This window comes from Anas platyrhynchos, chromosome 17 (assembly GCF_047663525.1).
Source record: "Anas platyrhynchos isolate ZD024472 breed Pekin duck chromosome 17, IASCAAS_PekinDuck_T2T, whole genome shotgun sequence".
Classification (NCBI taxonomy): domain Eukaryota; kingdom Metazoa; phylum Chordata; class Aves; order Anseriformes; family Anatidae; genus Anas; species Anas platyrhynchos.
Window position 1 is genome coordinate 867,752 of NC_092603.1, and position 23,620 is coordinate 891,371.

The 23,620-nt window shown below is 51.9% G+C and overlaps 3 protein-coding genes across 8 annotated transcripts; all 3 read left to right on the plus strand.

The window, feature by feature from the left end:
* The first annotated feature begins 1,221 nt into the window (after positions 1-1,221).
* LOC113841252 (C-type lectin domain family 2 member D) lies at positions 1,222-6,778 on the plus strand. Of its 2 annotated transcripts, none has more exons than XM_072025009.1 (6): positions 1,222-1,502; positions 2,645-2,835; positions 4,406-4,558; positions 4,656-4,813; positions 4,915-5,024; positions 5,111-6,778. In XM_072025009.1, exons 2-6 carry the CDS (start codon positions 2,772-2,774, stop codon positions 5,214-5,216), a joined length of 591 nt encoding a protein of 196 aa, XP_071881110.1. In that variant the 5' UTR covers positions 1,222-1,502; positions 2,645-2,771; the 3' UTR covers positions 5,217-6,778. The 2 variants fall into 2 exon arrangements, with proteins under 2 accessions (XP_071881110.1, XP_071881111.1); XM_072025010.1 differs by lacking the exon at positions 1,222-1,502 and adding an exon at positions 1,542-1,708.
* A 1,924-nt stretch (positions 6,779-8,702) lies between these two features.
* On the plus strand, positions 8,703-13,065 carry LOC139998567 (C-type lectin domain family 2 member D-like). 4 transcript variants are annotated; one of them, XM_072024942.1, is made up of 6 exons: positions 8,703-9,010; positions 10,199-10,389; positions 11,369-11,521; positions 11,618-11,775; positions 11,865-11,974; positions 12,061-13,065. In XM_072024942.1, exons 2-6 carry the CDS (start codon positions 10,326-10,328, stop codon positions 12,164-12,166), a joined length of 591 nt encoding a protein of 196 aa, XP_071881043.1. In that variant the 5' UTR covers positions 8,703-9,010; positions 10,199-10,325; the 3' UTR covers positions 12,167-13,065. The 4 variants fall into 4 exon arrangements, with proteins under 4 accessions (XP_071881043.1, XP_071881041.1, XP_071881044.1 ...); XM_072024940.1 differs by lacking the exon at positions 8,703-9,010 and adding an exon at positions 9,063-9,222 and having other exon boundaries at positions 10,199-10,497; XM_072024943.1 differs by lacking the exon at positions 8,703-9,010 and adding an exon at positions 9,096-9,222.
* A 2,217-nt stretch (positions 13,066-15,282) lies between these two features.
* Positions 15,283-21,461, plus strand: LOC139998927 (C-type lectin domain family 2 member D-like). Of its 2 annotated transcripts, XM_072025034.1 has the most exons (7): positions 15,283-15,703; positions 16,291-16,464; positions 18,546-18,733; positions 19,749-19,853; positions 20,002-20,159; positions 20,261-20,370; positions 20,457-21,461. In XM_072025034.1, exons 3-7 carry the CDS (start codon positions 18,673-18,675, stop codon positions 20,560-20,562), a joined length of 540 nt encoding a protein of 179 aa, XP_071881135.1. In that variant the 5' UTR covers positions 15,283-15,703; positions 16,291-16,464; positions 18,546-18,672; the 3' UTR covers positions 20,563-21,461. The 2 variants fall into 2 exon arrangements, with proteins under 2 accessions (XP_071881135.1, XP_071881136.1); XM_072025035.1 differs by lacking the exons at positions 15,283-15,703; positions 16,291-16,464 and adding an exon at positions 17,433-17,603.
* Positions 21,462-23,620: the final 2,159 nt, after the last annotated feature.

A 23,620-nucleotide genomic window follows, 5' to 3' on the forward strand; every position in this document is an offset into this window, starting at 1 on the left:
TTTTATTCCTTTTTATTATTTATTTACATTTATTTTTATTTTTTTCTTCAGGGTCTGGGGTGATTTCCACCGCCCATAGCTCATGGGTCTGCCTCACCTCATTTTATTTTAATTTGTGTTTGTTTATGTTTATGTTTATTCATTTGTATTCAATTTTAATCATTTTATTCATTTTTATTATTTATTTTCAGTTATTTTCAATTATTTTTATTTTTTTTCTTCAGGATGTGGGGTGATTTCCACTGCCTGTAGCTCATGGGTCTGGACCACCTCATTTTATTAATTATTTTATTTTTTCCACCACTTGTGGCTCATGAGTCTCCCTCACCTCATTATATTATTATTATTATTGTTATTATTGTTATTATCGTTATCATTATTATTTCTTGAGGATTTGGGGTGATTTCCACTGCCTGTAGCTCATGGGTCTACTAAATTTCATTTCTATTATTATTTTTACTTTTATTTTTTTTTACTTTGTTTACTTTTATTTTATTTTTATATTCATTTTATGGTACTTTTATTTCTCCTTCAGGATTTGGGGTGATTTCCACCACCTGCCTCAGGCTCCGATGTCTCTGTTATGGGTTAAATCTGGGAGGTTTTGGGTCTCGTGGTGGTTTGAGCCGGAACCCCCAGTCTCAGCTGAAAGTTGCTGGTTTTAGGGTTATTAAAAGCATGTTAATAGTTTAACGAGCTGAAATCTTTGTTTTTTCCCCAAAACCCGTGCTGACTTTCCACCCTGATTAAACTCCCAAATTTCAGCAGAATTCTCTTGAATACTGTTGTCGTAATTTCCTAATTTCAGCAGAATTTGCTTTAATACAGCCTGCAGCTACCTGATAACCGAACTGAGTTTTAAATTAAATTGTTTAAAATCAGTTTTTTTCACAGGAATTTGCCATCCCTCCCCTTCCCTTCTCTGTTTTCCCAACTGTCTTTTTTTTGAGCAATTAATGTGCGATTATCACTGGCTTCAGACCAAAATTAACAGGTTTTATTGTTATAAGGAGGAGGTGTGCGGGGGGGAATACGTTTGGGGTGGGATTTAATGGCAAAAAAATGGGGGAAAAAAAAAAAAGTCCCAAAAATGCCTTTCACAAAATGGCGGCCGGGACCTCCCCTCAGAGCCGCCTCAGAGGTGGCGGGTTTCGTTCCGGCCGCTGATTGGCTGTCCGCCTCCGTTGTCCCGCCCTTGCCGGCTGCTGATTGGCTCCCGCTGCGAGGTTCTTCCTCCTCCCCTGGTTGCTGTCGTTGTGTTGTGGGACAGGGAAAAATTCGCTTTTTTTGGCCACTTTTTGCCTTTTTTTTGGCCTTTTTTTCTATCTTTTTACGTGCGTTCTCGCAGCGCTGCACGCGGGCGAGCGCTTGGAGCTGCTTTCAGCGCTCCCTTCCTCTGCTCTGCGGCGTGATGGAGGCAGCGGGACCAGCGGGCCCGGGATGGCGGCAGGGCCCGGAATGGCGGCAGGGCCCGGGGGCACGGCAGGGCCCGGCGGCACACGGTGAGTTCGGGTTCGGGGGGAGCGTTGCTGGGGGGGGGTCCACATTTTGTGTAGCCCTTTGAAGGGCTCTTGTGAGGAGCGGGGCTGGGAGGAGCCTCCTTATAAGGCCCACCCACATTGAAGGCTGGTGGAAGGCTTCCTCCCCGTACTACGGCTCCGGCCTACAACGTGCTGGGCAGTGTTTTGGGATTAGGACTGCGATTGAGGTTGGTCATTGGGATTAGAGCTGGGGCCGGGAACGGGTTTGGGATGGAATTAGGGCTGCGGTTGGGGTTTGGGCTGGGGCTGGGATTTGGGCCGTGAATGGGCTCGGGCTGGGGGCTGCTCTGTCCGGACTTGTCCGCAGCACGGCCGGGGGGAAGCCGGGAGCTGCGTCTGTGGCTGCGGCGTTACAACCTGGGGGGCAGCGTTTTGGGATTGGGGCTGCGATTAAGGTTGGTCATTGGGATTAGGGCTGGGGTCGGGAATGGGTTTGGGGTGGAATTAGGGCTGCGGTTGGGGTTTGGGCCGGGGCTGGGGTTGGGGCCGGGGCCGGGGCCGGGGCTGGGGTTTGGGCCGTGAATGGGCTCGGGGTGGGGGCTCTGCCGGCCGGCCTCGGCCCCGGCGCGGCTGGGGGGGTTGCCGGGACCGGGCCCCGGTGCGGCCGGGGAGATGCAGGGCCCGCGGCTGGGGAGGAACCGGGAGCTGCGTCTGTGGCTGCGCCCTACAAGCTGAGGGGCAGCGTTTTGGGGTTACGGCTGTGATAAAGGTTGGTCATTGGGATTAGGGCTGGGGTCGGGAACGGGTTTGGGATGGAATTAGGGCTGCGGTTGGGGTTTGGGCCGTGAATGGGCTCGGGGTGGGGCCGGAGGCCCGGTGCGCGACGGTGACGGCCGGGGGGCGAGGCGGGCGCGATCGCGGCGGCGGCCTGGGGGCGGTGCCGGGCCCCTTTGGGGTAGCTGAAATTGGGATTATTGATGAGATTGGGATCGAGATTGATACCGGGATCGGGGTGTTGGAGGCGGCCAAGCCCTCCCCTGTTTCCCAGGCTGCTGCCGGTTTTCTCCCAGCTTCATTCCGTTACCTTCTCACCGCAGCATCACCTTCCCACATGTTTTTGTTGTCATTTTTCTGTCTCTTCTGACTTTCTCCCTTCCTTCCAGGTCCTTCCTCCTCTGCAGCACCCCTTGTTGCCTGCCCCTGGCTGCTACTTTCCCAGCCACAAGCTGCCCTCAGAGGACCCGTGGAGATTTTGGCCTTTGGAGGCTACAGAGGGGAGGCTCCTGACATATGGTTGTGACGCTGCCTGTGGAGGAGGAGCACAACAACGAGGACAACGATTCTGTGATGGAGAGTAAGTGCTCTGAGGCAGGTGTGCCCGTTGTGCTGCCCTTGCTGGCTGCTGATTGCCACCCACCTGCGAGGTTCTTTCTTCTACCATGGTTGCTGTCTTTGTGGAGTGGTACAGTGTAAAATTTGCTTTTTTTTTTTTTGTCTTTTTTCTGCCTCCCTATGCGCGTTCTCACAGCACTGCATGCAGGTGAGCGCTTGGAGCTGTGCCCACCACTCCCTTCCTTTGCTCTGCGCTGCAGTGGGTCTGTAGTTCATGGGTCTGCCTCACCTCGTTTTAATTTTATTTATTTATTTTATTTATTTATATTATATTTTCATTTATTATTCTTTTCATCAGGATTTGGGGTGATTTCCACCACCTGCCTCAGGCTCCGATGTCACTGTTGCGGGTTAAATCTGGGAGGTTTTGGGTCTCGTGGTGGTTTGAGCCGGAACCCCCAGTCTCAGCTGAAAGTTGCTGGTTTTAGGGTTACTAAAAGCATGTTAAATAGTTTAACGAGCTGAAATCTTTGTTTTTTCCCCCAAACCCATGCTGACTTTCCACCCTAATTAAACTCCCAAATTTCAGCAGAATCCTCTTGAATACTTCTTCTACACTTCGTTTGCCACCCAGCAGCTATTGCAAGAGAGACCTAGGAGCATCAGGGCGTGAGCAGGAGGTTGGGTGGTGGAGTAGCTCCCTGGTGTCCCAGAGGGAAGGGAGCCGTGGGAACAAAGAAAAGCTTCAAGGCCTTGGGATGGTTGGTGAAAGATGTGGTTAATGAGACAGCGTCGAATTTTGGAATTTTTTGGAATTTTGATTACAATGGCAGGTGTCCTGCAAGCAGGTGCTCAGAGTAAAAGTTTCTTGCGACCTTCTATTCTGTGTTACCTGACTCCTCATTTCTCCCCTTTTGACATGTTGGCAGAGTACTACATGTTCAAAACCTCCTCGATGCTCCTCTGTACTCTATCTGTACAATTTTACATGTATTTGATTTACCCTTAATTTCTCCTTTGTTTTGTTTATTTTTTTTTTCTTTTAACCACTTCCTTTTTTGGCTAGAGGGCCCTTGTGATCTTCCTTTCTATTAATCTCGTACTGCTCATTCTTTTTCTCTTAGCTATCCTCCTCCTTTTGGGCCTGGGGGCCCTTCCTCTTCTTTGCTGAACGCGCTACCCACTTCGTAGCACACGATCACTTCTGAGGATGCGAGATGAGTGGCATTTTTGGCTTCAAAAAACACCTTCTATTGCAAAACTCAACGTTGTTCCTCGCAGCACTGCCCTGACAGGCCAGAAGGCTGCGCTGCCACCCAGCGAGAGAGACCTCAGCGGGCTGGGGAGAAACTTACTGAAATTTAAATGAGGGCACGTGTAGAGGGGCAAGAAGCCCGTTGATTTAGGTGCTCCTGCTCCATCAGAGATTGGCCTAGATGATCTTCCAAGGTTCCTTCCATTCCCTGACGTTCCGTGGAGGTCCAACCGTCCCCCTACCACCAGGGTGTGGGGAGGGCCTGGCCTCTCAGCCCTGCTGCCAGGGGTCTGCACGGCGCTGGGACCCCTCACTTCCCCCCTTCTTTTCGTTGCAGGTCTTCTTACCAAGTGCAAGGCTAGAAGAGTTGCGGCCTGGAAGCTATACGCATTCGTCGCCATCAGTCTAATAGAGTTCCTGGTTGTGATTTCCATTATCAGTGTGTGCTCCCAGATGGTTTCGGGGCTCATCCCTGCAGCCCCAGCTGCAGGTAGGGGGAAAAAAAAAAGGGGGGCTCGGTGCCTGTATCCAACCCTGCTGCTGCCCCTTCTTTGCTCCTGCAAACCCCTGGATTTCTTTGTCCTTAGGGCTCTCTCAACGTCCATGTTCCTGCCCCCCTTCGTGGATCGGGTTCGAGGGGAAATGTTTCTACTTCTCCGACGGGGAAAAGAACCAGACCTTGAGCCGGGCTGACTGCCACGCGCGCAACGCCAGCCTGGCCGTGATCCAGTCCAGGGAGGAGCTGGTGAGGCTGGGGCTTTTCTCCTTTTTTATTTTGGGTGGGGGGCAGAGCTCTGGGGGTGTTGGTGAGCCCCCTTTTCAACCCTGCTCCCCCTCTGCTCCCAGGAGTTCGTGCTGCGCTATAAAGGTTCTCACGACCACTGGATCGGGCTGAGCCGCCAGAACCCGAGGCAGCGCTGGGAATGGGACGATGGCACCGAATTTGACAGCTCATTGTGAGTCCGCCCTGCCCTGCACGTGGGTTTTTGGGGTGAGGGGGCAGGAAGCATGCAGGATGCTCACCCCACTGCCTCCCCTGCAGGTTTCCCATCGGAGGAGGCGAGGATTTTGCTTTCTTGAACAACCAAAGAGTCACCAGCGCGCGCAGCAGCGGCGAGCGGCACTGGATCTGCACCAGGCAGCCCTGAGGCCGGCAGACAGGGCGCCTCCAGGTCTCGTGCAGAAAATCCCTCACACCTTGGTGCCCTGGTGGATGTTTTGGGGAACTGACGCAGCAGAACAAGACCCAGGGTTCATTTCTGTACTGGGTCTGGCTGGGATGTTAACTTTCCCTGCAGCAGCCCATACAGTGCCGTACTCTGTACTTGGAGCTAGAACAGCAGTGGTATCACACCAGTGTTGTGTCTGCTGCTGAGCAGTGCTGGCACAGCATCGGGACTCTCTCTAACCCTCCTAGGGGGTGGGCAAAAAGTGAGGAGGGAAACATCACCAGGGCAGCTGACCTAAACCAACCAAAGGGATATTCCGTACCGTGTGATGTCACATTCAGCAATAAAAGGTGGAAGCAGGAAGAGGAGAGGAGGGGTGGGCTCTCGTTGGGAAAATGTTGGTCCTCATCTCGAACACCGGCTGCGTGCGTTGAGGCCTTGCTTCAAGGACATGGTCAATCATCGCTCATTTGTGGGAATTAGTAATTTCTTTCCTCTGCACTTCCATATAGCCTTAATTTATTTTGTTTGTTTTCCTCCCTTCTTTTTATTTTTCCCTTTTCCCCTTTCCCTTTTTATTTCCCCTTAGTTAAATTGTTTAGTTCATAATAATCTTTATTATTATTATTTCGCTTTAATTAAATTATCCTTATCTCAACCCATGAGTTGTTGTTTGCTTTACTTCTCCCCCTCCTTATCTAAAGAGAGCAGTTGTGGGGTTTAGCTGTCCAGCATGGTAAAACCATAATTCCTCAGGCCTGCAGGTGGTGTTTTGTCATTGCTGCTGCTTCTGGAGCTCTTTCAGGTTTTCTGCTTCCCACTACGCAGTTCCCTTGGTTCTGCAAAACATTTTTGTCATCTCAAACTCGTGTGTACTACGTTTTTGCTCCGTCTTTATCAGTGCATAGCATTAAGGTAGATAGCAGAGGCAAGGTTGTAGGAAAACTCCATTTTTAGCTCTTCAAACCCTTTTCTAAGGGCACTTGCACTTTTTTAGCAGAGGAGGAGGAGCATTTTAAAATACAGTGTTTTGCCAAAGAGATATCAGTGTTGTGCCCAGGCAGAAACTATCACAGGGTGGATGGGAATATCTCAAAAAATGGTTTGGGCTGGAAGAAGGCTTCAAGATGGTCCTGTTCCAACCTCACTGCCCTGGGCTGAAGTCCCTGAGCTGCTGCGGGAGGGGAAATCAGCTGTAACCCATCACCCCTGCTGGTGCTATCCTGAGGAATGTGAATAGCAGGGGTATGGCTGTGCCAAGGAACAACTTCCCACAGTTGCAATTCCTCCTGTACTCGAACAAACTCTTCATGGGCTCCCAGGCTGGATGGCAGTAGCAGTTCAGTCGGGTCCACGTTAATTTCAAATGATGCTCGTGGAGAGAAACGGTGCCTTTCTCTTGCTTTTCTGCTCCTCTGTATCTTTGTATTTTATCAACGCTACTTTTCTACGCGTTTTAATTTATGTTTTAATTTTGTGATTTATGTTTTAAATAAATGTTTTAATTTATGTGCAATTTACTAATAAAATATCTTTGCTAAGTCTGGCTCTGACTTTTATTGTTTCCTCTGGCATTACCCTGAGATCCAACGCGAGGTGACAGTTTTTCCCTGCTCCTTTCTGCCCCTCCATGAAAACTCTCTCATTGGAAGACCACAGCTCCATCCTGTGCCACATCTCCTGAAAATACTAAGGATTTCCCAAGAAAGCCCAGGAAACTCAGGCAGCCAGGGCTTCACCTCGAGTCGCCACTACTGGGAGGTGGAGGCGAGCGGGTGCTTCTGGACCGTGGGGGTGGCTCGGGAATCGGTGCGGAGGGAAGGTCGGATCCTCTTCAAGCCCAACGCCGAGATCTGGGGCTTGCAGAAGTACGACGAGCTCTGCGTGGCCCTCACGGCGCCCTCCAACACCTTCGTCCCACTCCGCAGCGGGGAGATCGGGGTCTACTTGGACTACGAGGTGGGGCAGGTCTCCTTTTACGCCCTGGGCACCCGCTGCTGCGTCTTCACCTTCCGCGTGGCCTCCTTCAGCGGCGAGAGGGTCTTCCCCTACTTCTGCGTGCTGCTCTCCACCATCAAACTGCCCCCCAGGGCCTGACGAGGCGGCGACGGGGTCCCCCCGAAACCCTTCGGGTGCTTCCAGGAGGAACGGAGACGCCCCTCGCCGCCCCTCGCCTCATGTTATTGTTATGATTTGGGTTTTGTTTCCGTCAGGGTTTGGGGTGATTCCCACCATCTGTAGCTCACGGGTCTGCCTCACCTCATTTCATTTTTATTCATTCATTTTTATTCCTTTTTATTCATTTATTTTATTTTTTTCTTCAGGGTCTGGGGTGATTTCCACCGCCCATAGCTCATGAGTCTGCCTCACCTCATTTTACTTTTATTTGTTTATTTATGTTTATGTTTCTTCATTTTTATTCAATTTTAATCATTTTATTCATTTTTATTATTTATTTTCATTTATTTTCAATTATTTTTATTTTTTTTTCTTCAGGATTTGGGGTGATTTCCACTGCCTGTAGCTCATGGGTCTGCCTCGCCTCATTTTATATTTATTTATGTTTATTTATGTTTTTATTCATTTTTATTCAATTTTAATCATTTTATTCATTTTTATTATTTATTTTCATTTATTTTCAATTATTTTTATTTTTTTCTTGAGGATTTGGGGTGATTTCCACTGCCTGTAGCTCATGGGTCTACTAGATTTTATTTCTATTATTATTTTTACTTCTATTTTTTCTACTTTGTTTACTTTTATTTTATTTTTATATTCATTTTATGGTACTTTTATCTTTTCTTCAGGATTTGGGGTGATTTCCACCACCTGCCTCAGGCTCCGATGTCTCTGTTGCGGGTTAAATCTGGGAGGTTTTGGGTCTCGTGGCGGTTTGAGCCGGAACCCCCAGTCTCAGCTGAAAGTTGCTGGTTTTAGGGTTATTAAAAGCATGTTAATAGTTTAACGAGCTGAAATCTTTGTTTTTTCCCCCAAACCCATGCTGACTTTCCACCCTGATTAAACTCCCAAATTTCAGCAGAATTCTCTTGAATACTGTTGTCATAATTTCCTAATTTCAGCAGAATTTGCTTGAATACCGCCTGCAGCTACCTGATTACAGAACTGAGTTTTAAATGAAATTGTTTAAAATCATTTTTTTTTCACAGGAATTTGCCATTTCTCCCCTTCCCTTCCCTGTTTTCCCCACTGTCGTTTATTTGAGCAATTAATGTGCGATTATCACTGGCTTCAGACCAAAATTAACAGGTTTTGTTGTTATAAGGAGGAGAGGTGCGGGGGGGAATACGTTTGGGTTGGGATTTAATGGAAAAAAAATGGGGAAAACAAAAAAAAAGTCCCAAAAATGCCTTTCACAAAATGGCGGCCGGGACCTCCCCTCAGAGGTGGCGGGTTTCGTTCCGGCCGCTGATTGGCTCGTGCCTCCGTTGTCCCGCCCTTGCCGGCTGCTGATTGGCTCCCGCTGCGAGGTTCTTCCTCCTCCCCTGGCTGCTGTCGTTGTGTTGCGGGACAGGGAAAAATTCGCTTTTTTTGGCCATTTTTTGCCTTTTTTTGTCCTTTCTTCTACCTTTTTGCGCGAGTTTTTGCAGCGCTGCACGCGGGGGAGCGCTTGGAGCTGCTTTCAGCGCTCCCTTCCTCTGCTCTGCGCCGCGATGGAGGCAGCGGGACCAGCGGGACCTCCGCGGGCACGGGATGGCGGCAGGGCCCGGAATGGCGGCAGGGGCCGGGGTCGCGGCAGGGCCCGGCGGCACACGGTGAGTTCGGGTTCGGGGGCAGCGTTGCTGGGGGGGGGGTTCCACATTTTTTGGAAGGGCTCTTCTAAGGAGCCGGTGTGGGAGGAGCCTCCTTATAAGCCCCACCCACGTATAAATGTTCCTCGGTGTATGAGGTGCGGATGCTGAGCTGCATTTGCGGCTCCACCGTACAACCTGGAGGGCAGCGTTTTGGGATTGGGGCTGCGATTAAGGTTGGCATTGGGATTAGGGCTGGGGTCGGGAGTGGGTTTGGGTTGGGGCTGGGGCCGCTGCTGGGGTTTGGGCCGTGAATGGGCTCGGGGTGGGGGCTCTGCCGGCCGGCCTCGGCCCCGGCGCGGCTGGGGGGGTTGCCGGGACCGGGCCCCGGTGCGGCCGGGGAGATGCCGGGCCCGCGGCCCGGGGGGGAGCCGGGAGCTGCGTTTGTGGCTGCGCCCTACAACCTGGGGGGCAGCGTTTTGGGATTGGGGCTGCGATTAAGGTTGGTCATTGGGATTAGAGCTGGGGTCGGGAATGGGTTTGGGGTGGAATTAGGGCTGCGGTTGGGGTTTGGGCCGGGGCTGGGGTTGGGGCCGGGGCCGGGGCCGGGGCTGGGGTTTGGGCCGTGAATGGGCTCGGGGTGGGGGCTCTGCCGGCCGGCCTCGGCCCCGGCGCGGCTGGGGGGTGGTTGCCGGGACCGGGCCCCGGTGCGGCCGGGGAGATGCAGGGCCCGCGGCTGGGGAGGAACCGGGAGCTGCGTCTGTGGCTGCGCCCTACAAGCTGAGGGGCAGCGTTTTGGGGTTACGGCTGTGATAAAGGTTGGTCATTGGGATTAGGGCTGGGGTCGGGAACGGGTTTGGGATGGAATTAGGGCTGCGGTTGGGGTTTGGGCCGTGAATGGGCTCGGGGTGGGGCCGGAGGCCCGGTGCGCGACGGTGACGGCCGGGGGGCGAGGCGGGCGCGATCGCGGCGGCGGCCTGGGGGCGGTGCCGGGCCCCTTTGGGGTAGCTGAAATTGGGATTATTGATGAGATTGGGATCGAGATTGATACCGGGATCGGGGTGTTGGAGGCGGCCAAGCCCTCCCCTGTTTCCCAGGCTGCTGCCGGTTTTCTCCCAGCTTCCTTCCGTTACCTTCTCACCGCAGCATCACCTTCCCACATGTTTTTATTGTCATTTTTCTGTCTCTTCTGACTTTCTCCCTTCCTTCCAGGTCCTTCCTCCTCTGCAGCACCCCTTGTTGCCTGCCCCTGGCTGCTACTTTCCCAGCCACAAGCTGCCCTCAGAGGACCCGTGGAGATTTTGGCCCTTGGAGGCTACAGAGGGGAGGCTCCTGACATATGGTTGTGACGCTGCCTGTGGAGGAGGAGCACAACAACGAGGACAACGATTCTGTGATGGAGAGTAAGTGCTCTGAGGCAGGTGTGCCCGTTGTGCTGCCCTTGCTGGCTGCTGATTGCCACCCACCTGCGAGGTTCTTCCTTCTACCGTGGTTGCTGTCTTTGTGGAGCGGTACAGTGAAAAATTTATTTGTTTTTTTTTTGTCTTTTTTCTACCTCCCTACGCGCGTTCTCACAGCACTGCAGGCAGGTGAGCGCTTGGAGCTGTGCCCACTACTCCCTTCCTTTGCTCTGCGCTGCAGTGGGTCTGTAGCTCATGGGTCTGCCTCACCTCGTTTTAATTTTATTTATTTATTTTATTTATTTATTTTATATTTTCATTTATTATTCTTTTCATCAGGATTTGGGGTGATTTCCACCACCTGCCTCAGGCTCCGATGTCACTGTTGCGGGTTAAATCTGGGAGGTTTTGGGTCTCGTGGTGGTTTGAGCTGGAACCCCAAGTCTCAGCTGAAAGTTGCTGGTTTTAGGGTTACTAAAAGCATGTTAAATAGTTTTACTGAGCTGGTGTTGAGCTGAAATCTTTGTTTTTTCCCCCAAACCCATGCTGACTTTCCACCTTAATTAAACTCCCAAAATTCAGCAGAATCCTCTTGAATACTTCTTTTACACTTCGTTTGCCACCCAGCAGCTCTCGCAAAAGAGACCTAGGAGCATCAGGGCATGTGAGCAGGAGGTCGGGTGGTGGAGTAGCTCCCTGGTGTCCCAGAGGGAAGGGAGCCGTGGGAACGAAGAAAAGCTTCAAGGCCTTGGGATGGTTGGTGAAAGAGGCTTTTTGGGCGGAGTGTGTGGCTTTTTGTTGGAGTGGCCTAGAGGATCTTCCAAGGTTCCTTCCATTCCCTGACATTCCGTGGAGGTCCAAACGTCCCCCTACCACCAGCGGCACCCCCAGGGTGTGGGGAGGGCCTGGCCTCTCTCAGCCCTGCTGCCAGGGGTCTGCACGGCGCTGGGACCCCTCACTTCCCCCCTTCTTTTCGTTGCAGGTCTTCTTACCAAGTGCAAGGCTAGAAGAGTTGCGGCCTGGAAGCTATACGTGTTCGTCGCCATCAGTCTAATAGAGTTCCTGGTTTTGATTTCCATTATCGGTGTGCGCTCCCAGGTGGTTTCGGGGCTCATCCCTGCAGCCCCAGCTGCAGGTAGGGGGGAAAAAAAAAGGGGGCTCGGTGCCTGTATCCAACCCTGCTGCTGCCCCTTCTTTGCTCCTGCAAACCTCTGGATTTCTTTGTCCTTAGGGCTCTCTCAACGTGCGTATTCCTGCCCCCCTTCGTGGATCGGGTTCAAGGGGAAATGTTTCTACTTCTCCGACGGGGAAAAGAACCAAACCTTGAGCCGGGCTGACTGCCACGCGCGCAACGCCAGCCTGGCCGTGATCCAGTCCAGGGAGGAGCTGGTGAGCCTTTTTTTTGTTTTGGGTGGGGGGCAGAGCTCTGGGGGTGTTGGTGAGCCCCCTTTTCAACCCTGCTCCCCCTCTGCTCCCAGGACTTCATGATGCGCTATAAAGGTTCTCACGACCACTGGATCGGGCTGAGCCGCCAGAACCCGAGGCAGCGCTGGGAATGGGACGATGGCACCGAATTTGACAGCTCATTGTGAGTCCGCCCTGCCCTGCACGTGGGTTTTTGGGGTGAGGGGGCAGGAAGCATGCAGGATGCTCACCCCGCTGCCTCCCCTGCAGGTTTCCCATCGGAGGAGGCGAGGATTTTGCTTTCTTGAACAACCAAAGAGTCACCAGCGCGCGCAGCAGCGGCGAGCGGCACTGGATCTGCACCAGGCAGCCCTGAGGCCGGCAGACAGGGCGCCTCCAGGTCTCGTGCAGAGAATACCGCACACCTTGGTGCCCTGGTGGATATTTTGGGGAACTGACAAGACCAGGGTTCATTCCTCAAGCCTGCAGGAGGCATTTTGTCATAGCTGCTGCTCCTGGAGCTTTTTCAGGTTTTCTGTCTGCTACTATGCAGTTCCCTTGCTTCTGCAAAACGTTTTTGTCATCTCAAACTCTTGTGCACTACATTTTTGCTTCGTCTTTATCAGTGCATAGCATTAAGGTAGGAGACGCAAGATTGTATTAGGAAAAGTATTAATGTAGCGTGTCGTGTTAACTGGCAAGAGATACTCCATTTCCTTTTTAACTCTTCAAACCCTTTTCTAAGGGCACTTGCACTTTTTTAGCAGAGGAGGAGGAGCATCTTAAATTACAGTGTTTTGTCAAAGAGATATCAGTATTGTGCCCAGGCAGAAACTGTCACAGAATGGGAATATCTCTGACCGCGTCCTGGAAATGGTTTGGACTGGAAGAAGGCTTCAAGATGGTCCTGTTCCAACCTCACTGCCCTGGGCTGAAGTCCCTGAGCTGCTGCGGGGGGGGGAAATCAGCTGTAACCCATCACCCCTGCTGGTGCTGTCCTGAGAAATGTGAATAGCAGGTGTGTGGCTGTGGCAGGGAACAACTTCCCACATTTGCCATTCCTCCTGTACTCGAAGAAACTCTTCACGGGCTCCCAGGCTGGATGGAAGTAGCAGTTCAGTCAGGTCTCCGTTAATGTGAACTGGTGCCCGTGGAGAGAAACGGTGCCTTTCTCTTGCTTTTCTGCTCCTCTGTATCTTTGTATTATATCAACACTATTTTTCTACGTACTGTTTTAATATATGTGCAATTTTTTAATAAATTTTTTTTACTGTCTGGCTCTTTTATTGTTTCCTCTTGTGTTACCCTGAGATCCAGCACGAGGTGAGTTTTACCCCACTGCTTTCTGCTCCTCCATGAAAACTCTCTCATTATAAGACCAGAGCTCCATCCTGTGCCACATCTCCTGAAAATATTAAGGATTTCCTAAGAAAGCCCAGGAAACTTCACTGCGGGTCACCCAAATCTTGCTTTTAGGACAGCACCTTCGAGAAACAGCAGATCATCTTTGCCAAAAATAAGAAATTCTCTGCTTTTGGATCCTGGAAGAGCTCAGCGATTCTAAATGATGCTTCAGGGTGGGGTGTAGAAGGGTTTTGCGTAGGAAGCCCTCATTCTTTGCTGACCTAAGCCAGACTTTGTGACATTTAGGTGTGTGAAGTCTGGAGAAAAGGCTAACAGCGGGAACTGGCATCTTGGTGAAGTGGTTTCTGCTATATTTCAGGTTGGTGAATTGAATTCGTTAACCAAAAGTGCATTTTTATTGCATGGAAGTGCCCTGCCTGGGACTGATGGAGGAAAACCAATAAGTCTTAAATTTATGTGCTTAGCTAAAGGCAATGCGCCAAGTCCACCGCTGCAAAATTCTCCCAGTTTGGGTTGCAAGAGCAAGTTAAAGCTAAAGTAACTGCGTTTGAGGAAAAAAGACTTAATAACAGCAGTTGGAGCGTGCGCGTAGCAGGAGAGGCAAGCAGGCCGTAGCTCTCGGTGTGCAAAATAAGGAAAGAGAGAACAGAAAACCCCAGATTAAGGCTGGCTCTGTCTTTGAGAAGTAATTACAACGTCGGTACTCGTTACCGAACACGTCGCTCACCGGTTCTGACAGCCCCTCATTTTGTGAAACTCTTGCAAACAGCTCAAAGGGCATCAAAAGCCCTCAAAATGCAGGATCGAGTCAAGCCAGACAAGGCTAAAAGGTCGCATTTCCCACGAGGTGTTTAGAGGAGGCTCTTCCACAGGATTTGCTTCTACATCTCCGGTCCTGGAGGTGGCACTGGTGGACTTGATTTGGAGCTGGCTGCTTGCTGGGAGGAGCCAGCTCTTGAAGCTCCCGGAGTCCGTTTCTCATGCTGTTGTTTTCCATACGGAACCAAAAATAAGAGCGCTGCTACAAACCCTACGATCCTCACCGTCACACCTTCGCCAACCGTCTCCGAGCTGAGGTGCTCCTCAAAAAAACATCTTCCCAGGATGGAGTTAGCCATGCAAATGTCCCGTGTTTCACCTGCATACCCTAAAAGCAAAAAGATCCCCAAAGCAAAAAGATTCCCTAAGCAAAAGATTCCAGGAAATCCTTGGAAGTCCATCCTTGCACCGTTTCCACATGCTCACAAGGAACTGGAAAGCTTTTCCCAGCCGAGCAAGCTTGAAAACTGCTGATTTGACTTGCCAAAAATTGGGAAAAACTCGAATCCCATGCCATTTGACCTTTTTTTCCCCCCATAGAAGCTGCATCTTGATGTCTCCTTAGGGTGAATCCTGTGCACGCTCAGGCATGGTTTGATTGTCAGCTTTGTGACTTCTGTGGTGCTCTGATATTTCATTTTATTGTGAAATGAGTCGTGAATGAGTCATTGCCATGTATGACCCTGCTGCCCTGAGAAATTATCAGCTGTTTGGTTGCAAGTTCAGGTAGTAACTTCAGTTCCTATTCAGCAGTTTTCAGCTGAATTCCCTTCCTGAGCTTCCTTCAAAGTTTCTGAGCTTTTGTCTCGTCTGGATCTGCACCAGGCAGCCCTGAGGCCGGCAGACAGGGCGCCTCCAGGTCTCTTGCAGAAAATACCTCACACCTTGGTGCCCTGTCAGATATTTTGGGGAACTGACGAGACCAGGGTTCATTCCTCAGGCCTGCAGGAGGCATTTTGTCATAGCTGCTGCTTCTGGAGCCTTTTCAGGTTTTCTGCCTGCCACTACACAGTTCCCTTGGTTCTGCAAAACGTTTTTGTCATCTCAAACTCTTCTGCACTACGTTTTTGCTTCGTCTTTATTAGTGCATAGCATTAAGGTAGATAGTAGAGGCAAGGTTTGATTAGGAAACATAGCAACATAGCGTGTAATGTAACTGACAACAGATACTCCATTTCCGTTTTAGCTCTTCAAACCCTTTTCTAAGGGCATTTGCACTTTTTTAGCAGAGGTGGAGGAGGTGTACTGGGGGGGTAATACGTTTGGGTTGGGATTTAATGGAAAAAAAATGGGGAAAAAAAAAAAAAGTCCCAAAAATGCCTTTCACAAAATGGCGGCCGGGACCTCCCCTCAGAGCCTCCACAGAGGTGGCGGGTTTCGTTCCGGCCGCTGATTGGCTCGTGCCTCCGTTGTCCCGCCCTTGCCGGCTGCTGATTGGCTCCCGCCTCTCCCGCTTGCGAGGTTCTCCTTCCTCCCCTGGTTGCTGTCGTTGTGTTACGAGACAGGGAAAAATTCGCTTTTTTTGGCCATTTTTTTGCCTTTTTTTGTCCTTTTTTCTACCTTCTTACGCGCGTTCTCGCAGCGCTGCACGCGGGGGAGCGCTTGGAGCTGCTGTCACCGCTCCCTTCCTCTGCTCTGCGCCGCGATGGAGGCAGCGGGACCAGCGGGACCTCCGCGGGGCCGGGATGGCGGCAGGGGCCGGGGTCGTGGCAGGGCCCGGCGGCACACGGTGAGTTCGGGTTCGGGGGGAGCGTTGCTGGGGGGGTTCCACATTTTGTGCGGCCCTTTGAAGGGCTCTTGTAAGGAGCGGGGCTGGGAGGAGCCCCCGCTTAGCCCCGCTGCCCCTGCGTTTGTTCGGAAGTTTTTTCCCCGTATGTAAGTGGATGCCGGGCTGCGTCTGTGGCTGCGCCCTACAAGCTGGGGGGCAGCGTTTTGGAGTTAGGGCTGCGATTATGGTTGGTCGTTGGGATTAGGGCTGGGGTTGGGAGTGGGTTTGGGGCGGCGGGGTGGTGGCGCGGCCGCCGGGCGGTGGAGCCGGTTCCTGGTGCGGCCGCGGGGCGGTGGCGTCGGACTCCGGCGCGGCCGCGGGGCGGCGGCCCCCCTTTGGGGTGGCTGAAATTGGGATTAATGATGAGATTGGGATCGAGATTGATACCGGGATCGGGGTGCTGGAGGCGGCCAAGCCCTCCCCTGTTTCCCAGGCTGCTGCCGGTTTTCTCCCAGCTTCATTCCGTTACCTTCTCACCGCAGCGTCACCTCCCTACATGTTTCTGTTGTCACTTTTCTGTCTTTTCTGACTTTCTCCCTTCCTTCCAGGTATTTCGTCCTCTGCAACACCCCTTGTTGCCTGCCCCTGGCTGCTGCATTCCCAGCCACAAGCTGCCCTCAGAGGACATTTGGAGATTTTGGCCTGGGGAGGCTCCTGAGATATGGCTGTGGCGCTGTCTGTGGAGGAGAAGAGGAATGAGGACAAGGATTCTGTGAGGGAGAGTAAGTGCTCTGAGGCAGGTGTGCCCGTTGTGCTGCCCTTGCTGGCTGCTGATTGCCACCCACCTGCGAGGTTCTTCCTCCTACCGTGGCTGCTGTCGTTATGGAGAGGGACAAGGAAAAATTGGCTTTTTTTTTGTCATTTTTGGCTTTTTTCTACTGTCCTACACGCGTTCTTGCAGCACTGCAGGCGGGTGAGCGCTTGGAGCTGCTTTCAGCGCTCCCTTCCTCTAATCTGCGCCGTGACGGGTCTGTAGCTGATGGGACTGCCTCACCTCATTTTATTTTTATTTATTTTTATGCATGTTTATTTTTTCCTCAGGGTTTGGGATGATTTCTACTGCCCGTAATTCACGGGTCTGCCTCTCCTCATTTTATTAACTATTTTATTTTTTCCACCACTTGTGGCTCGTGAGTCTCCCTCACCTCATTGTAGTAGGAGTAGTATTTCTTGAGGAATTGGGGTGATTTCCACTGCCTGTAGTTCGTGGATCTGCTAGATCTTATTTTATTTTTTAATATTATTTTTACTTCTATTTTGATATGTATTTTACTTTTTACGTCATTTTATTTTTTCTTGTGGATTTGGGGTGATCTCCCCTCACAGCTGCCTCAGAGGTGGCGGGTTTCGTTCCGGCCGCTGATTGGCTGGCTGCCTCCGTTATCCCGCCCTTGCCGGCTGCTGATTGGCTCCCGCTGCGAGGTTCTCCTTCCTCCCCTGGTTGCTGTCGTTGTGTTGCGAGACAAGGAAAAATTGGCTTTTTTTGGCCACTTTTTTCCTTTTTTTGGCCTTTTTTCTACCTTCTTACGCGCGTTTTCGCAGTGCTGCACACGGGTGAGCTGCTTTCAGCGCTCCCTTCCTCTGCTCTGCGCCGCGATTAAGGCAGTGGGGCCGGGGTCGCGGCAGGGGCCGGGGGCACACGGTGAGTTCGGGTTCAGGGGGAGCGTTGCTGGGGGGGGGGTCCACATTTTGTGTGGCCCTTTGAAGGGCTCTTGCAAGGGACGTGACGTATTGGGGGGAGGGCCCCGCTCACTCTGCTCACCCCGCCCACTTGCGCATGGAAGCTGAAGCCGGGAGCTGTGTCTGTGGCTGCGGCCTACAACCTGGGGGGCAGCGTTTTGGGATTGGGGCTGCGATTGAGGTTGGCATTGGGATTAGAGATGGGGTCGGGAGTGGGTTTGGGGTGGAATTAGGGCTGCGGTTGGGGTTTGGGCCGGGGCTGGGGTTGGGGCCGTGAATGGGCTCGGGCTGGGGGCTGCTCTGTCCGGACTTGTCCGCAGCACGGCCGGGGGGAAGCCGGGAGCTGCGTCTGCGCCCTACAACCTGGGGGGCAGCGTTTTGGGATTGGCGTTGCAATTAAGGTTGGTCATTGGGATTAGGGGGTCATTGGGTCGGGAATGGGTTTGGGTTGGGATTAGGGCTGGGGCCGTGGCTGGGGTTTGGGCCGTGAATGGACTCGGGGTGGGGGCTCTGCCGGCCGGCCTCGGCCCTGGTGCGGCTGGGGGGGTTGCCGGGACCGGGCCCCGGTGCGGCCGGGGAGATGCCGGGCCTGCGGCTGGGGAGGAACCGGGAGCTGCGTCTGTGGCTGCGCCCTACAAGCTGAGGGGCAGCGTTTTGGGCTTACGGCTGTGATAAAGGTTGGTCATTGGGATTAGGGCTGGGGTCGGGAACGGGTTTGGGATGGAATTAGGGCTGCAGTTGGGGTTTGGGCCGGGGCTGGGATTTGGGCCGTGAATGGGCTCGGGGTGGGGGCTGCGCCGGCTGCCCTCGGGCCCCGGCGCGGGGCGGCGGCGGCGGCCGCGGGGCGGCGGCGGCGGCCGCGGGGCGGCGGCGGCGGCCGCGGGGCGGCGGCGGCCGCGGGACGGCCCCTTTGGGGTAGCTGAAATTGGGATTAACGATGAGATTGGGATCGAGATTGATACCGGGATCGGGGTGCTGGAGGCGGCCAAGCCCTCCCCAGCTTCCCAGGCTGCTTCCAGCTTTCTCCCAGCTTCCTTCCGTTACTTTCTCACCATGGCGTCACCTTCCCACATCTTTCTGTTGTCGTTTTTCTGTCTCTTCTGACTTTCTCCCTTCCTTCCAGGTCCTTCCCCCTCTGCAGCACCCCTTGTTGCCTGCCCCTGGCTGCTGCATTCCCAGCCACAAGCTGCCCTCAGAGGACCCGTGGAAATTTTGGCCCTTGGAGGCCGCTGAGGGGAGGCTCCTGAGATATGGCTGTGGCGTTGTCTGTGGAGGAGAAGCACAATGAGGACAACGATTCTGTGAGGGAGAGTAAGTGTTACGAGGCAGGGGACTCTGATGTTGTCCAGTTTTCCGTGCTCGTTTTCCTGCCCTTGCCGGCTGCTGACTGCTTCCTGCCTTTGTGGTTCTTTCTCCTACCGTGGTTGCTGTCTTTGTGGAGCGGTACAGTGAAAAATTTGCTTTTTTTTTTTTTTGTCTTTTTTCTACCTCCCTATGCGCGTTCTCACAGCACTGCAGGCAGGTGAGCGCTTGGAGCTGTGCCCACCACTCCCTTCCTTTGCTGTGCGCTGCAGTGGGTCTGTAGCTCATGGGTCTGCCTCACCTCATTTTAATTTAATTTAATTTTATTTATTTTATTTATTTATTTTATATTTTCATTTATTATTCTTTTCATCAGGATTTGGGGTGATTTCCACCACCTGCCTCAGGCTCCGATGTCACTGTTGCGGGTTAAATCTGGGAGGTTTTGGGTCTCGTGGTGGTTTGAGCCGGAACCCCCAGTCTCAGCTGAAAGTTGCTGGTTTTAGGGTTACTAAAAGCGCGTTAAATAGTTTTACTGAGCTGGTGTTGAGCTGAAATCTTTGTTTTTTCCCCCAAACCCATGCTGACTTTCCACCCTAATTAAACTCCCAAATTTCAGCAGAATCCTCTTGAATACTTCTTTTACACTTCCTTTGCCACCCAGCAGCTCTCGCAAGAGAGACTGAGGAGCATCAGGGCGTGTAAGCAGGAGGTCGGGTGGTGGAGTAGCTCCCTGGTGTCCCAGAGGGAAGGGAGCCGTGGGAACAAAGAAAAGCTTCAAGGCCTTGGGACGGTTGGTGAAAGAGGCTTTTTGTCGGAGTGACTGTGTGGCTTTTTGTTGGAGTGGCCTAGATGATCTTCCAAGGTTCCTTCCATTCCCTGACGTTCCGTGGAGGTCCAACCGTCCCCCTACCACCAGCGGCACCCCCAGGGTGTGGGGAGGGCCTGGCCTCTCTCAGCCCTGCTGCCAGGGGTCTGCACGGTGCCGGGACCCCTCACTTCCCCCCCCTTCTTTTCGTTGCAGGTCTTCTTACCAAGTGCAAGGCTAGAAGAGTTGCGGCCTGGAAGCTATACGTGTTCGGCATCATCAGTCTAATAGAGTTCCTGGTTTTGATTTCCATTATCATCTGTGAGTGTTCCCAAGTGGTTTCGGGGCTCTGCCCTGCGGCCCCAGCTGCAGGCAGGGGGAAAAAAAAAAAGGGGGCTCGGTGCCTGTATCCAACCCTGCTGCTGCCCCTTCTTTGCTCCTGCAAACCCCTGGATTTCTTTGTCCTTAGGGCTCTCTCAACGTGCGTATTCCTGCCCCCATTCGTGGATCGGGTTCGAGGGGAAATGTTTCTACTTCTCCGACGGGGAAAAGAACCAAACCTTGAGCCGGGCTGACTGCCACGTGCACGGCGCCAACCTGGCCGTGATCCAGTCCAGGGAGGAGCTGGTGAGGCTGGGGCTTTTCTCCTTTTTTATTTTGGGTGGGGGGCAGAGCTCTGGGGGTGTTGGTGAGCCCCCTTTTCAACCCTGCTCCCCCTCTGCTCCCAGGAGTTCATGATGCGCTATAAAGGTTCTCACGACCACTGGATCGGGCTGAGCCGCCAGAACCCGAGGCAGCGCTGGGAATGGGACGATGGCACCGAATTTGACAGCTCATTGTGAGTCCGCCCTGCCCTGCACGTGGGTTTTTGGGGTGAGGGGGCAGAAAGCATGCAGGATGCTCACCCCACTGCCTCCCCTGCAGGTTTCCCATCGGAGGAGGCGAGGATTTTGCTTTCTTGAACAACCAAAGAGTCACCAGCGCGCGCAGCAGCGGCGAGCGGCACTGGATCTGCACCAGGCAGCCCTGAGGCCGGCAGACAGGGCGCCTCCAGGTCTCGTGCAGAGAATACCGCACACCTTGGTGCCCTGTCAGATATTTTGGGGAACTGACAAGACCAGGGTTCATTCCTCAGGCCTGCAGGTGGTGTTTTGTCACAGCTGCTGCTCCTGGAGCTTTTTCAGGTTTTCTGTCTGCTACTACGCAGTTCCCTTGCTTCTGCAAAACGTTTTTGTCATCTCAAACTCTTGTGCACTACATTTTTGCTTCGTCTTTATCAGTGCATAGCATTAAGGTAGGAGACACAAGGTTGTATTAGGAAAAGTAGTAATGTAGCGTGTCGTGTTAACTGGCAAGAGATACTCCATTTCCTTTTTAACTCTTCAAACCCTTTTCTAAGGGCACTTGCACTTTTTTAGCAGAGGAGGAGGAGCATTTTAAAATACAGTGTTTTGTCAAAGAGATATCAGTATTGTGCCTAGGCAGAAACTGTCACAGGATGGGAATATCTCAGACCGCGTCCTGGAAATGGTTTGGACTGGAAGAAGGCTTCAAGATGGTCCTGTTCCAACCTCACTGCCCTGGGCTGAAGTCCCTGAGCTGCTGCAGGGGGTGGAAATCAGCTGTAACCCATCACCCCTGCTGGTGCTATCCTGAGAAATGTGAACAGCAGGTGTGTGGCTGTGGCAGGGAACAACTTCCCACATTTGCCATTCCTCCTGTACTTGAAGAAACTCTTCACGGGCTCCCAGGCTGGATGGCAGTAGCAGTTCAGTCAGGTCTCCGTTAATGTGAACTGGTGCCCGTGGAGAGAAATGGTGCCTTTCTCTTGCTTTTCTGCTCCTCTGTATCTTTGTATTATATCAACACTATTTTTCTACGTACTGTTTTAATATATGTGCAATTTTTTAATAAATTTTTTTTACTGTCTGGCTCTTTTATTGTTTCCTCTTGTGTTACCCTGAGATCCAGCACGAGGTGAGTTTTACCCCACTGCTTTCTGCTCCTCCATGAAAACTCTCTCATTATAAGACCAGAGCTCCATCCTGTGCCACATCTCCTGAAAATATTAAGGATTTCCTAAGAAAGCCCAGGAAACTTCACTGCAGGTCCCCCAAATCTTGCTTTTAGGACAGCACCTTTGAGAAACAGCAGATCATCTTTGCCAAAAAATAAGAAATTCTCTGCTTTTGGATCCTGGAAGAGCTCAGCAATTCTAAATGATGCTTCAGGGTGGGGTGCGGAAGGTTTTTGTGTAGGAAGCCCTCGTTCTTTGCTGACCTAAGCCAGACTTTGTGACATTTAGGTGTGTGAATTCTGGAGAAAAGACTAACAGCAGGAACTGGCATCTTGGTGAAGTGGTTTCTGCTATATTTCAGGTTGGTGAATTGAATTTGTTAACCAAAAGTGCATTTTTATTGCGTGGAAGTGCCCTGCCTGGGACTGATGGAGGAAAACCGATAAGTCTTAAATTTATGTGCTTAGTTAAAGGCAATGCGCCAAGCCCACCGCTGCAAAATTCTCCCAGTTTGGGTTGCAAGAGCAAGTTAAAGCTAAATTATCTGCGTTTGAGGAAAAAAGACTTAATAACAGCAGTTGGAGCGTGCGCGTAGCAGGAGAGGCAATCAGGCCGTAGGTCTCAGTGAGCAAAATAAGGAAAGAGAGAACAGAAAACCCCAGATTAAGGCTGGCTCTGTCTTTGAGAAGCAATTACGTCGGTACTCGTTACCGAACACGTCGCTCACCGGTTCTGCCAGCCCCTCATCTTGTGAAACTCTTGCAAACAGCTCAAAGGGCATCAAAAGCCCTCAAAATGCAGGATCGAGTCAAGCCATACAAGGCTAAAAGGTCGCGTTATTCACGAGGTGTTTTTACGAGGAGGCTCTTCCACGGATTTGCTTCTACATCTCCAGTCCTGGAGGTGGCACTGGTGGACTTGATTTGGAGCTGGCTGCTTGCTGGGAGGAGCGAGCTCCTGAAGCTCCCGGAGTGCGTTTCTCGTGCTGTTGTTTTCCAAAGGGAACCAAAAATAAGAGCGCTGCTACAAACCCTACGATCCTCACCGTCACACCTTCACCAACCGTCTCCGAGCTGAGGTGCTCCTCAAAAAAACGTCTTCCCAGGATGGAGTTAGCCGTGCAAATGTCCCGTGTTTCACCTGCATACCCTAAAAGCAAAAAGATCCCCAAAGCAAAATGATTCCCAAAGCAAAAGATTCCAGGAAATCCTTGGAAGTCCATCCTTGCACCGTTTCCATATGCTCACAAGGAACTGGAAGGCTTTTCCCAGCCGAGCAAGCTTGAAAACTGCTGATTTAACTTGCCAAAAATTGGGAAAAACTCGAATCCCATGCCATTTGACCTTTTTTTTTCCCCCCATACAAGCTGCATCTTGATGTCTCCTTAGGGTGAATCCTCTGCACGCTCAGGCATGGTTTGATTGGCAGCTTTGTGACCTCTGGTGCTCTAATATTTCATTTTATCGTGAAATGAGTCGTGAATGAGTCATTGCCATGTATGACCCTGCTGCCCTGAGAAATTATCAGCTGTTGGGTTGCACTTCAAGTAGTAACTTCAGTTCCTATCCTGCAGTTTTCAGCTGAATTCCCCTCCTGAGTTTCCTTCAAAGTTTCTGAGCTTTTGTCTCGTCTGGATCTGCACCAGGCAGCCCTGAGGCCGGCAGACAGGGCACCTCCAGGTCTCGTGCAGAAAATACCTCACACCTTGGTGCCCTGGCGGATATTTTGGGGAACTGACAAGACCAGGGTTCATTCCTCAGGCCTGCAGGAGGCATTTTGTCATAGCTGCTGCTTCTGGAGCCTTTTCAGGTTTTCTGCCTGCCACTACGCAGTTCCCTTGGTTCTGCAAAACGTTTTTGTCATCTCAAACTCTTCTGCACTACATTTTTGCTTCGTCTTTATCAGTGCATAGCATTAAGGTAGATAGTAGAGGCAAGGTTTGATTAGGAAACATAGCAACATAGGGTGTAATGTAACTGACAACAGATACTCCATTTCCTTTTTAGCTCTTCAAACCCTTTTCTAAGGGCACTTGCACTTTTTTAGCAGAGGAGGAGGAGGTGTACTGGGG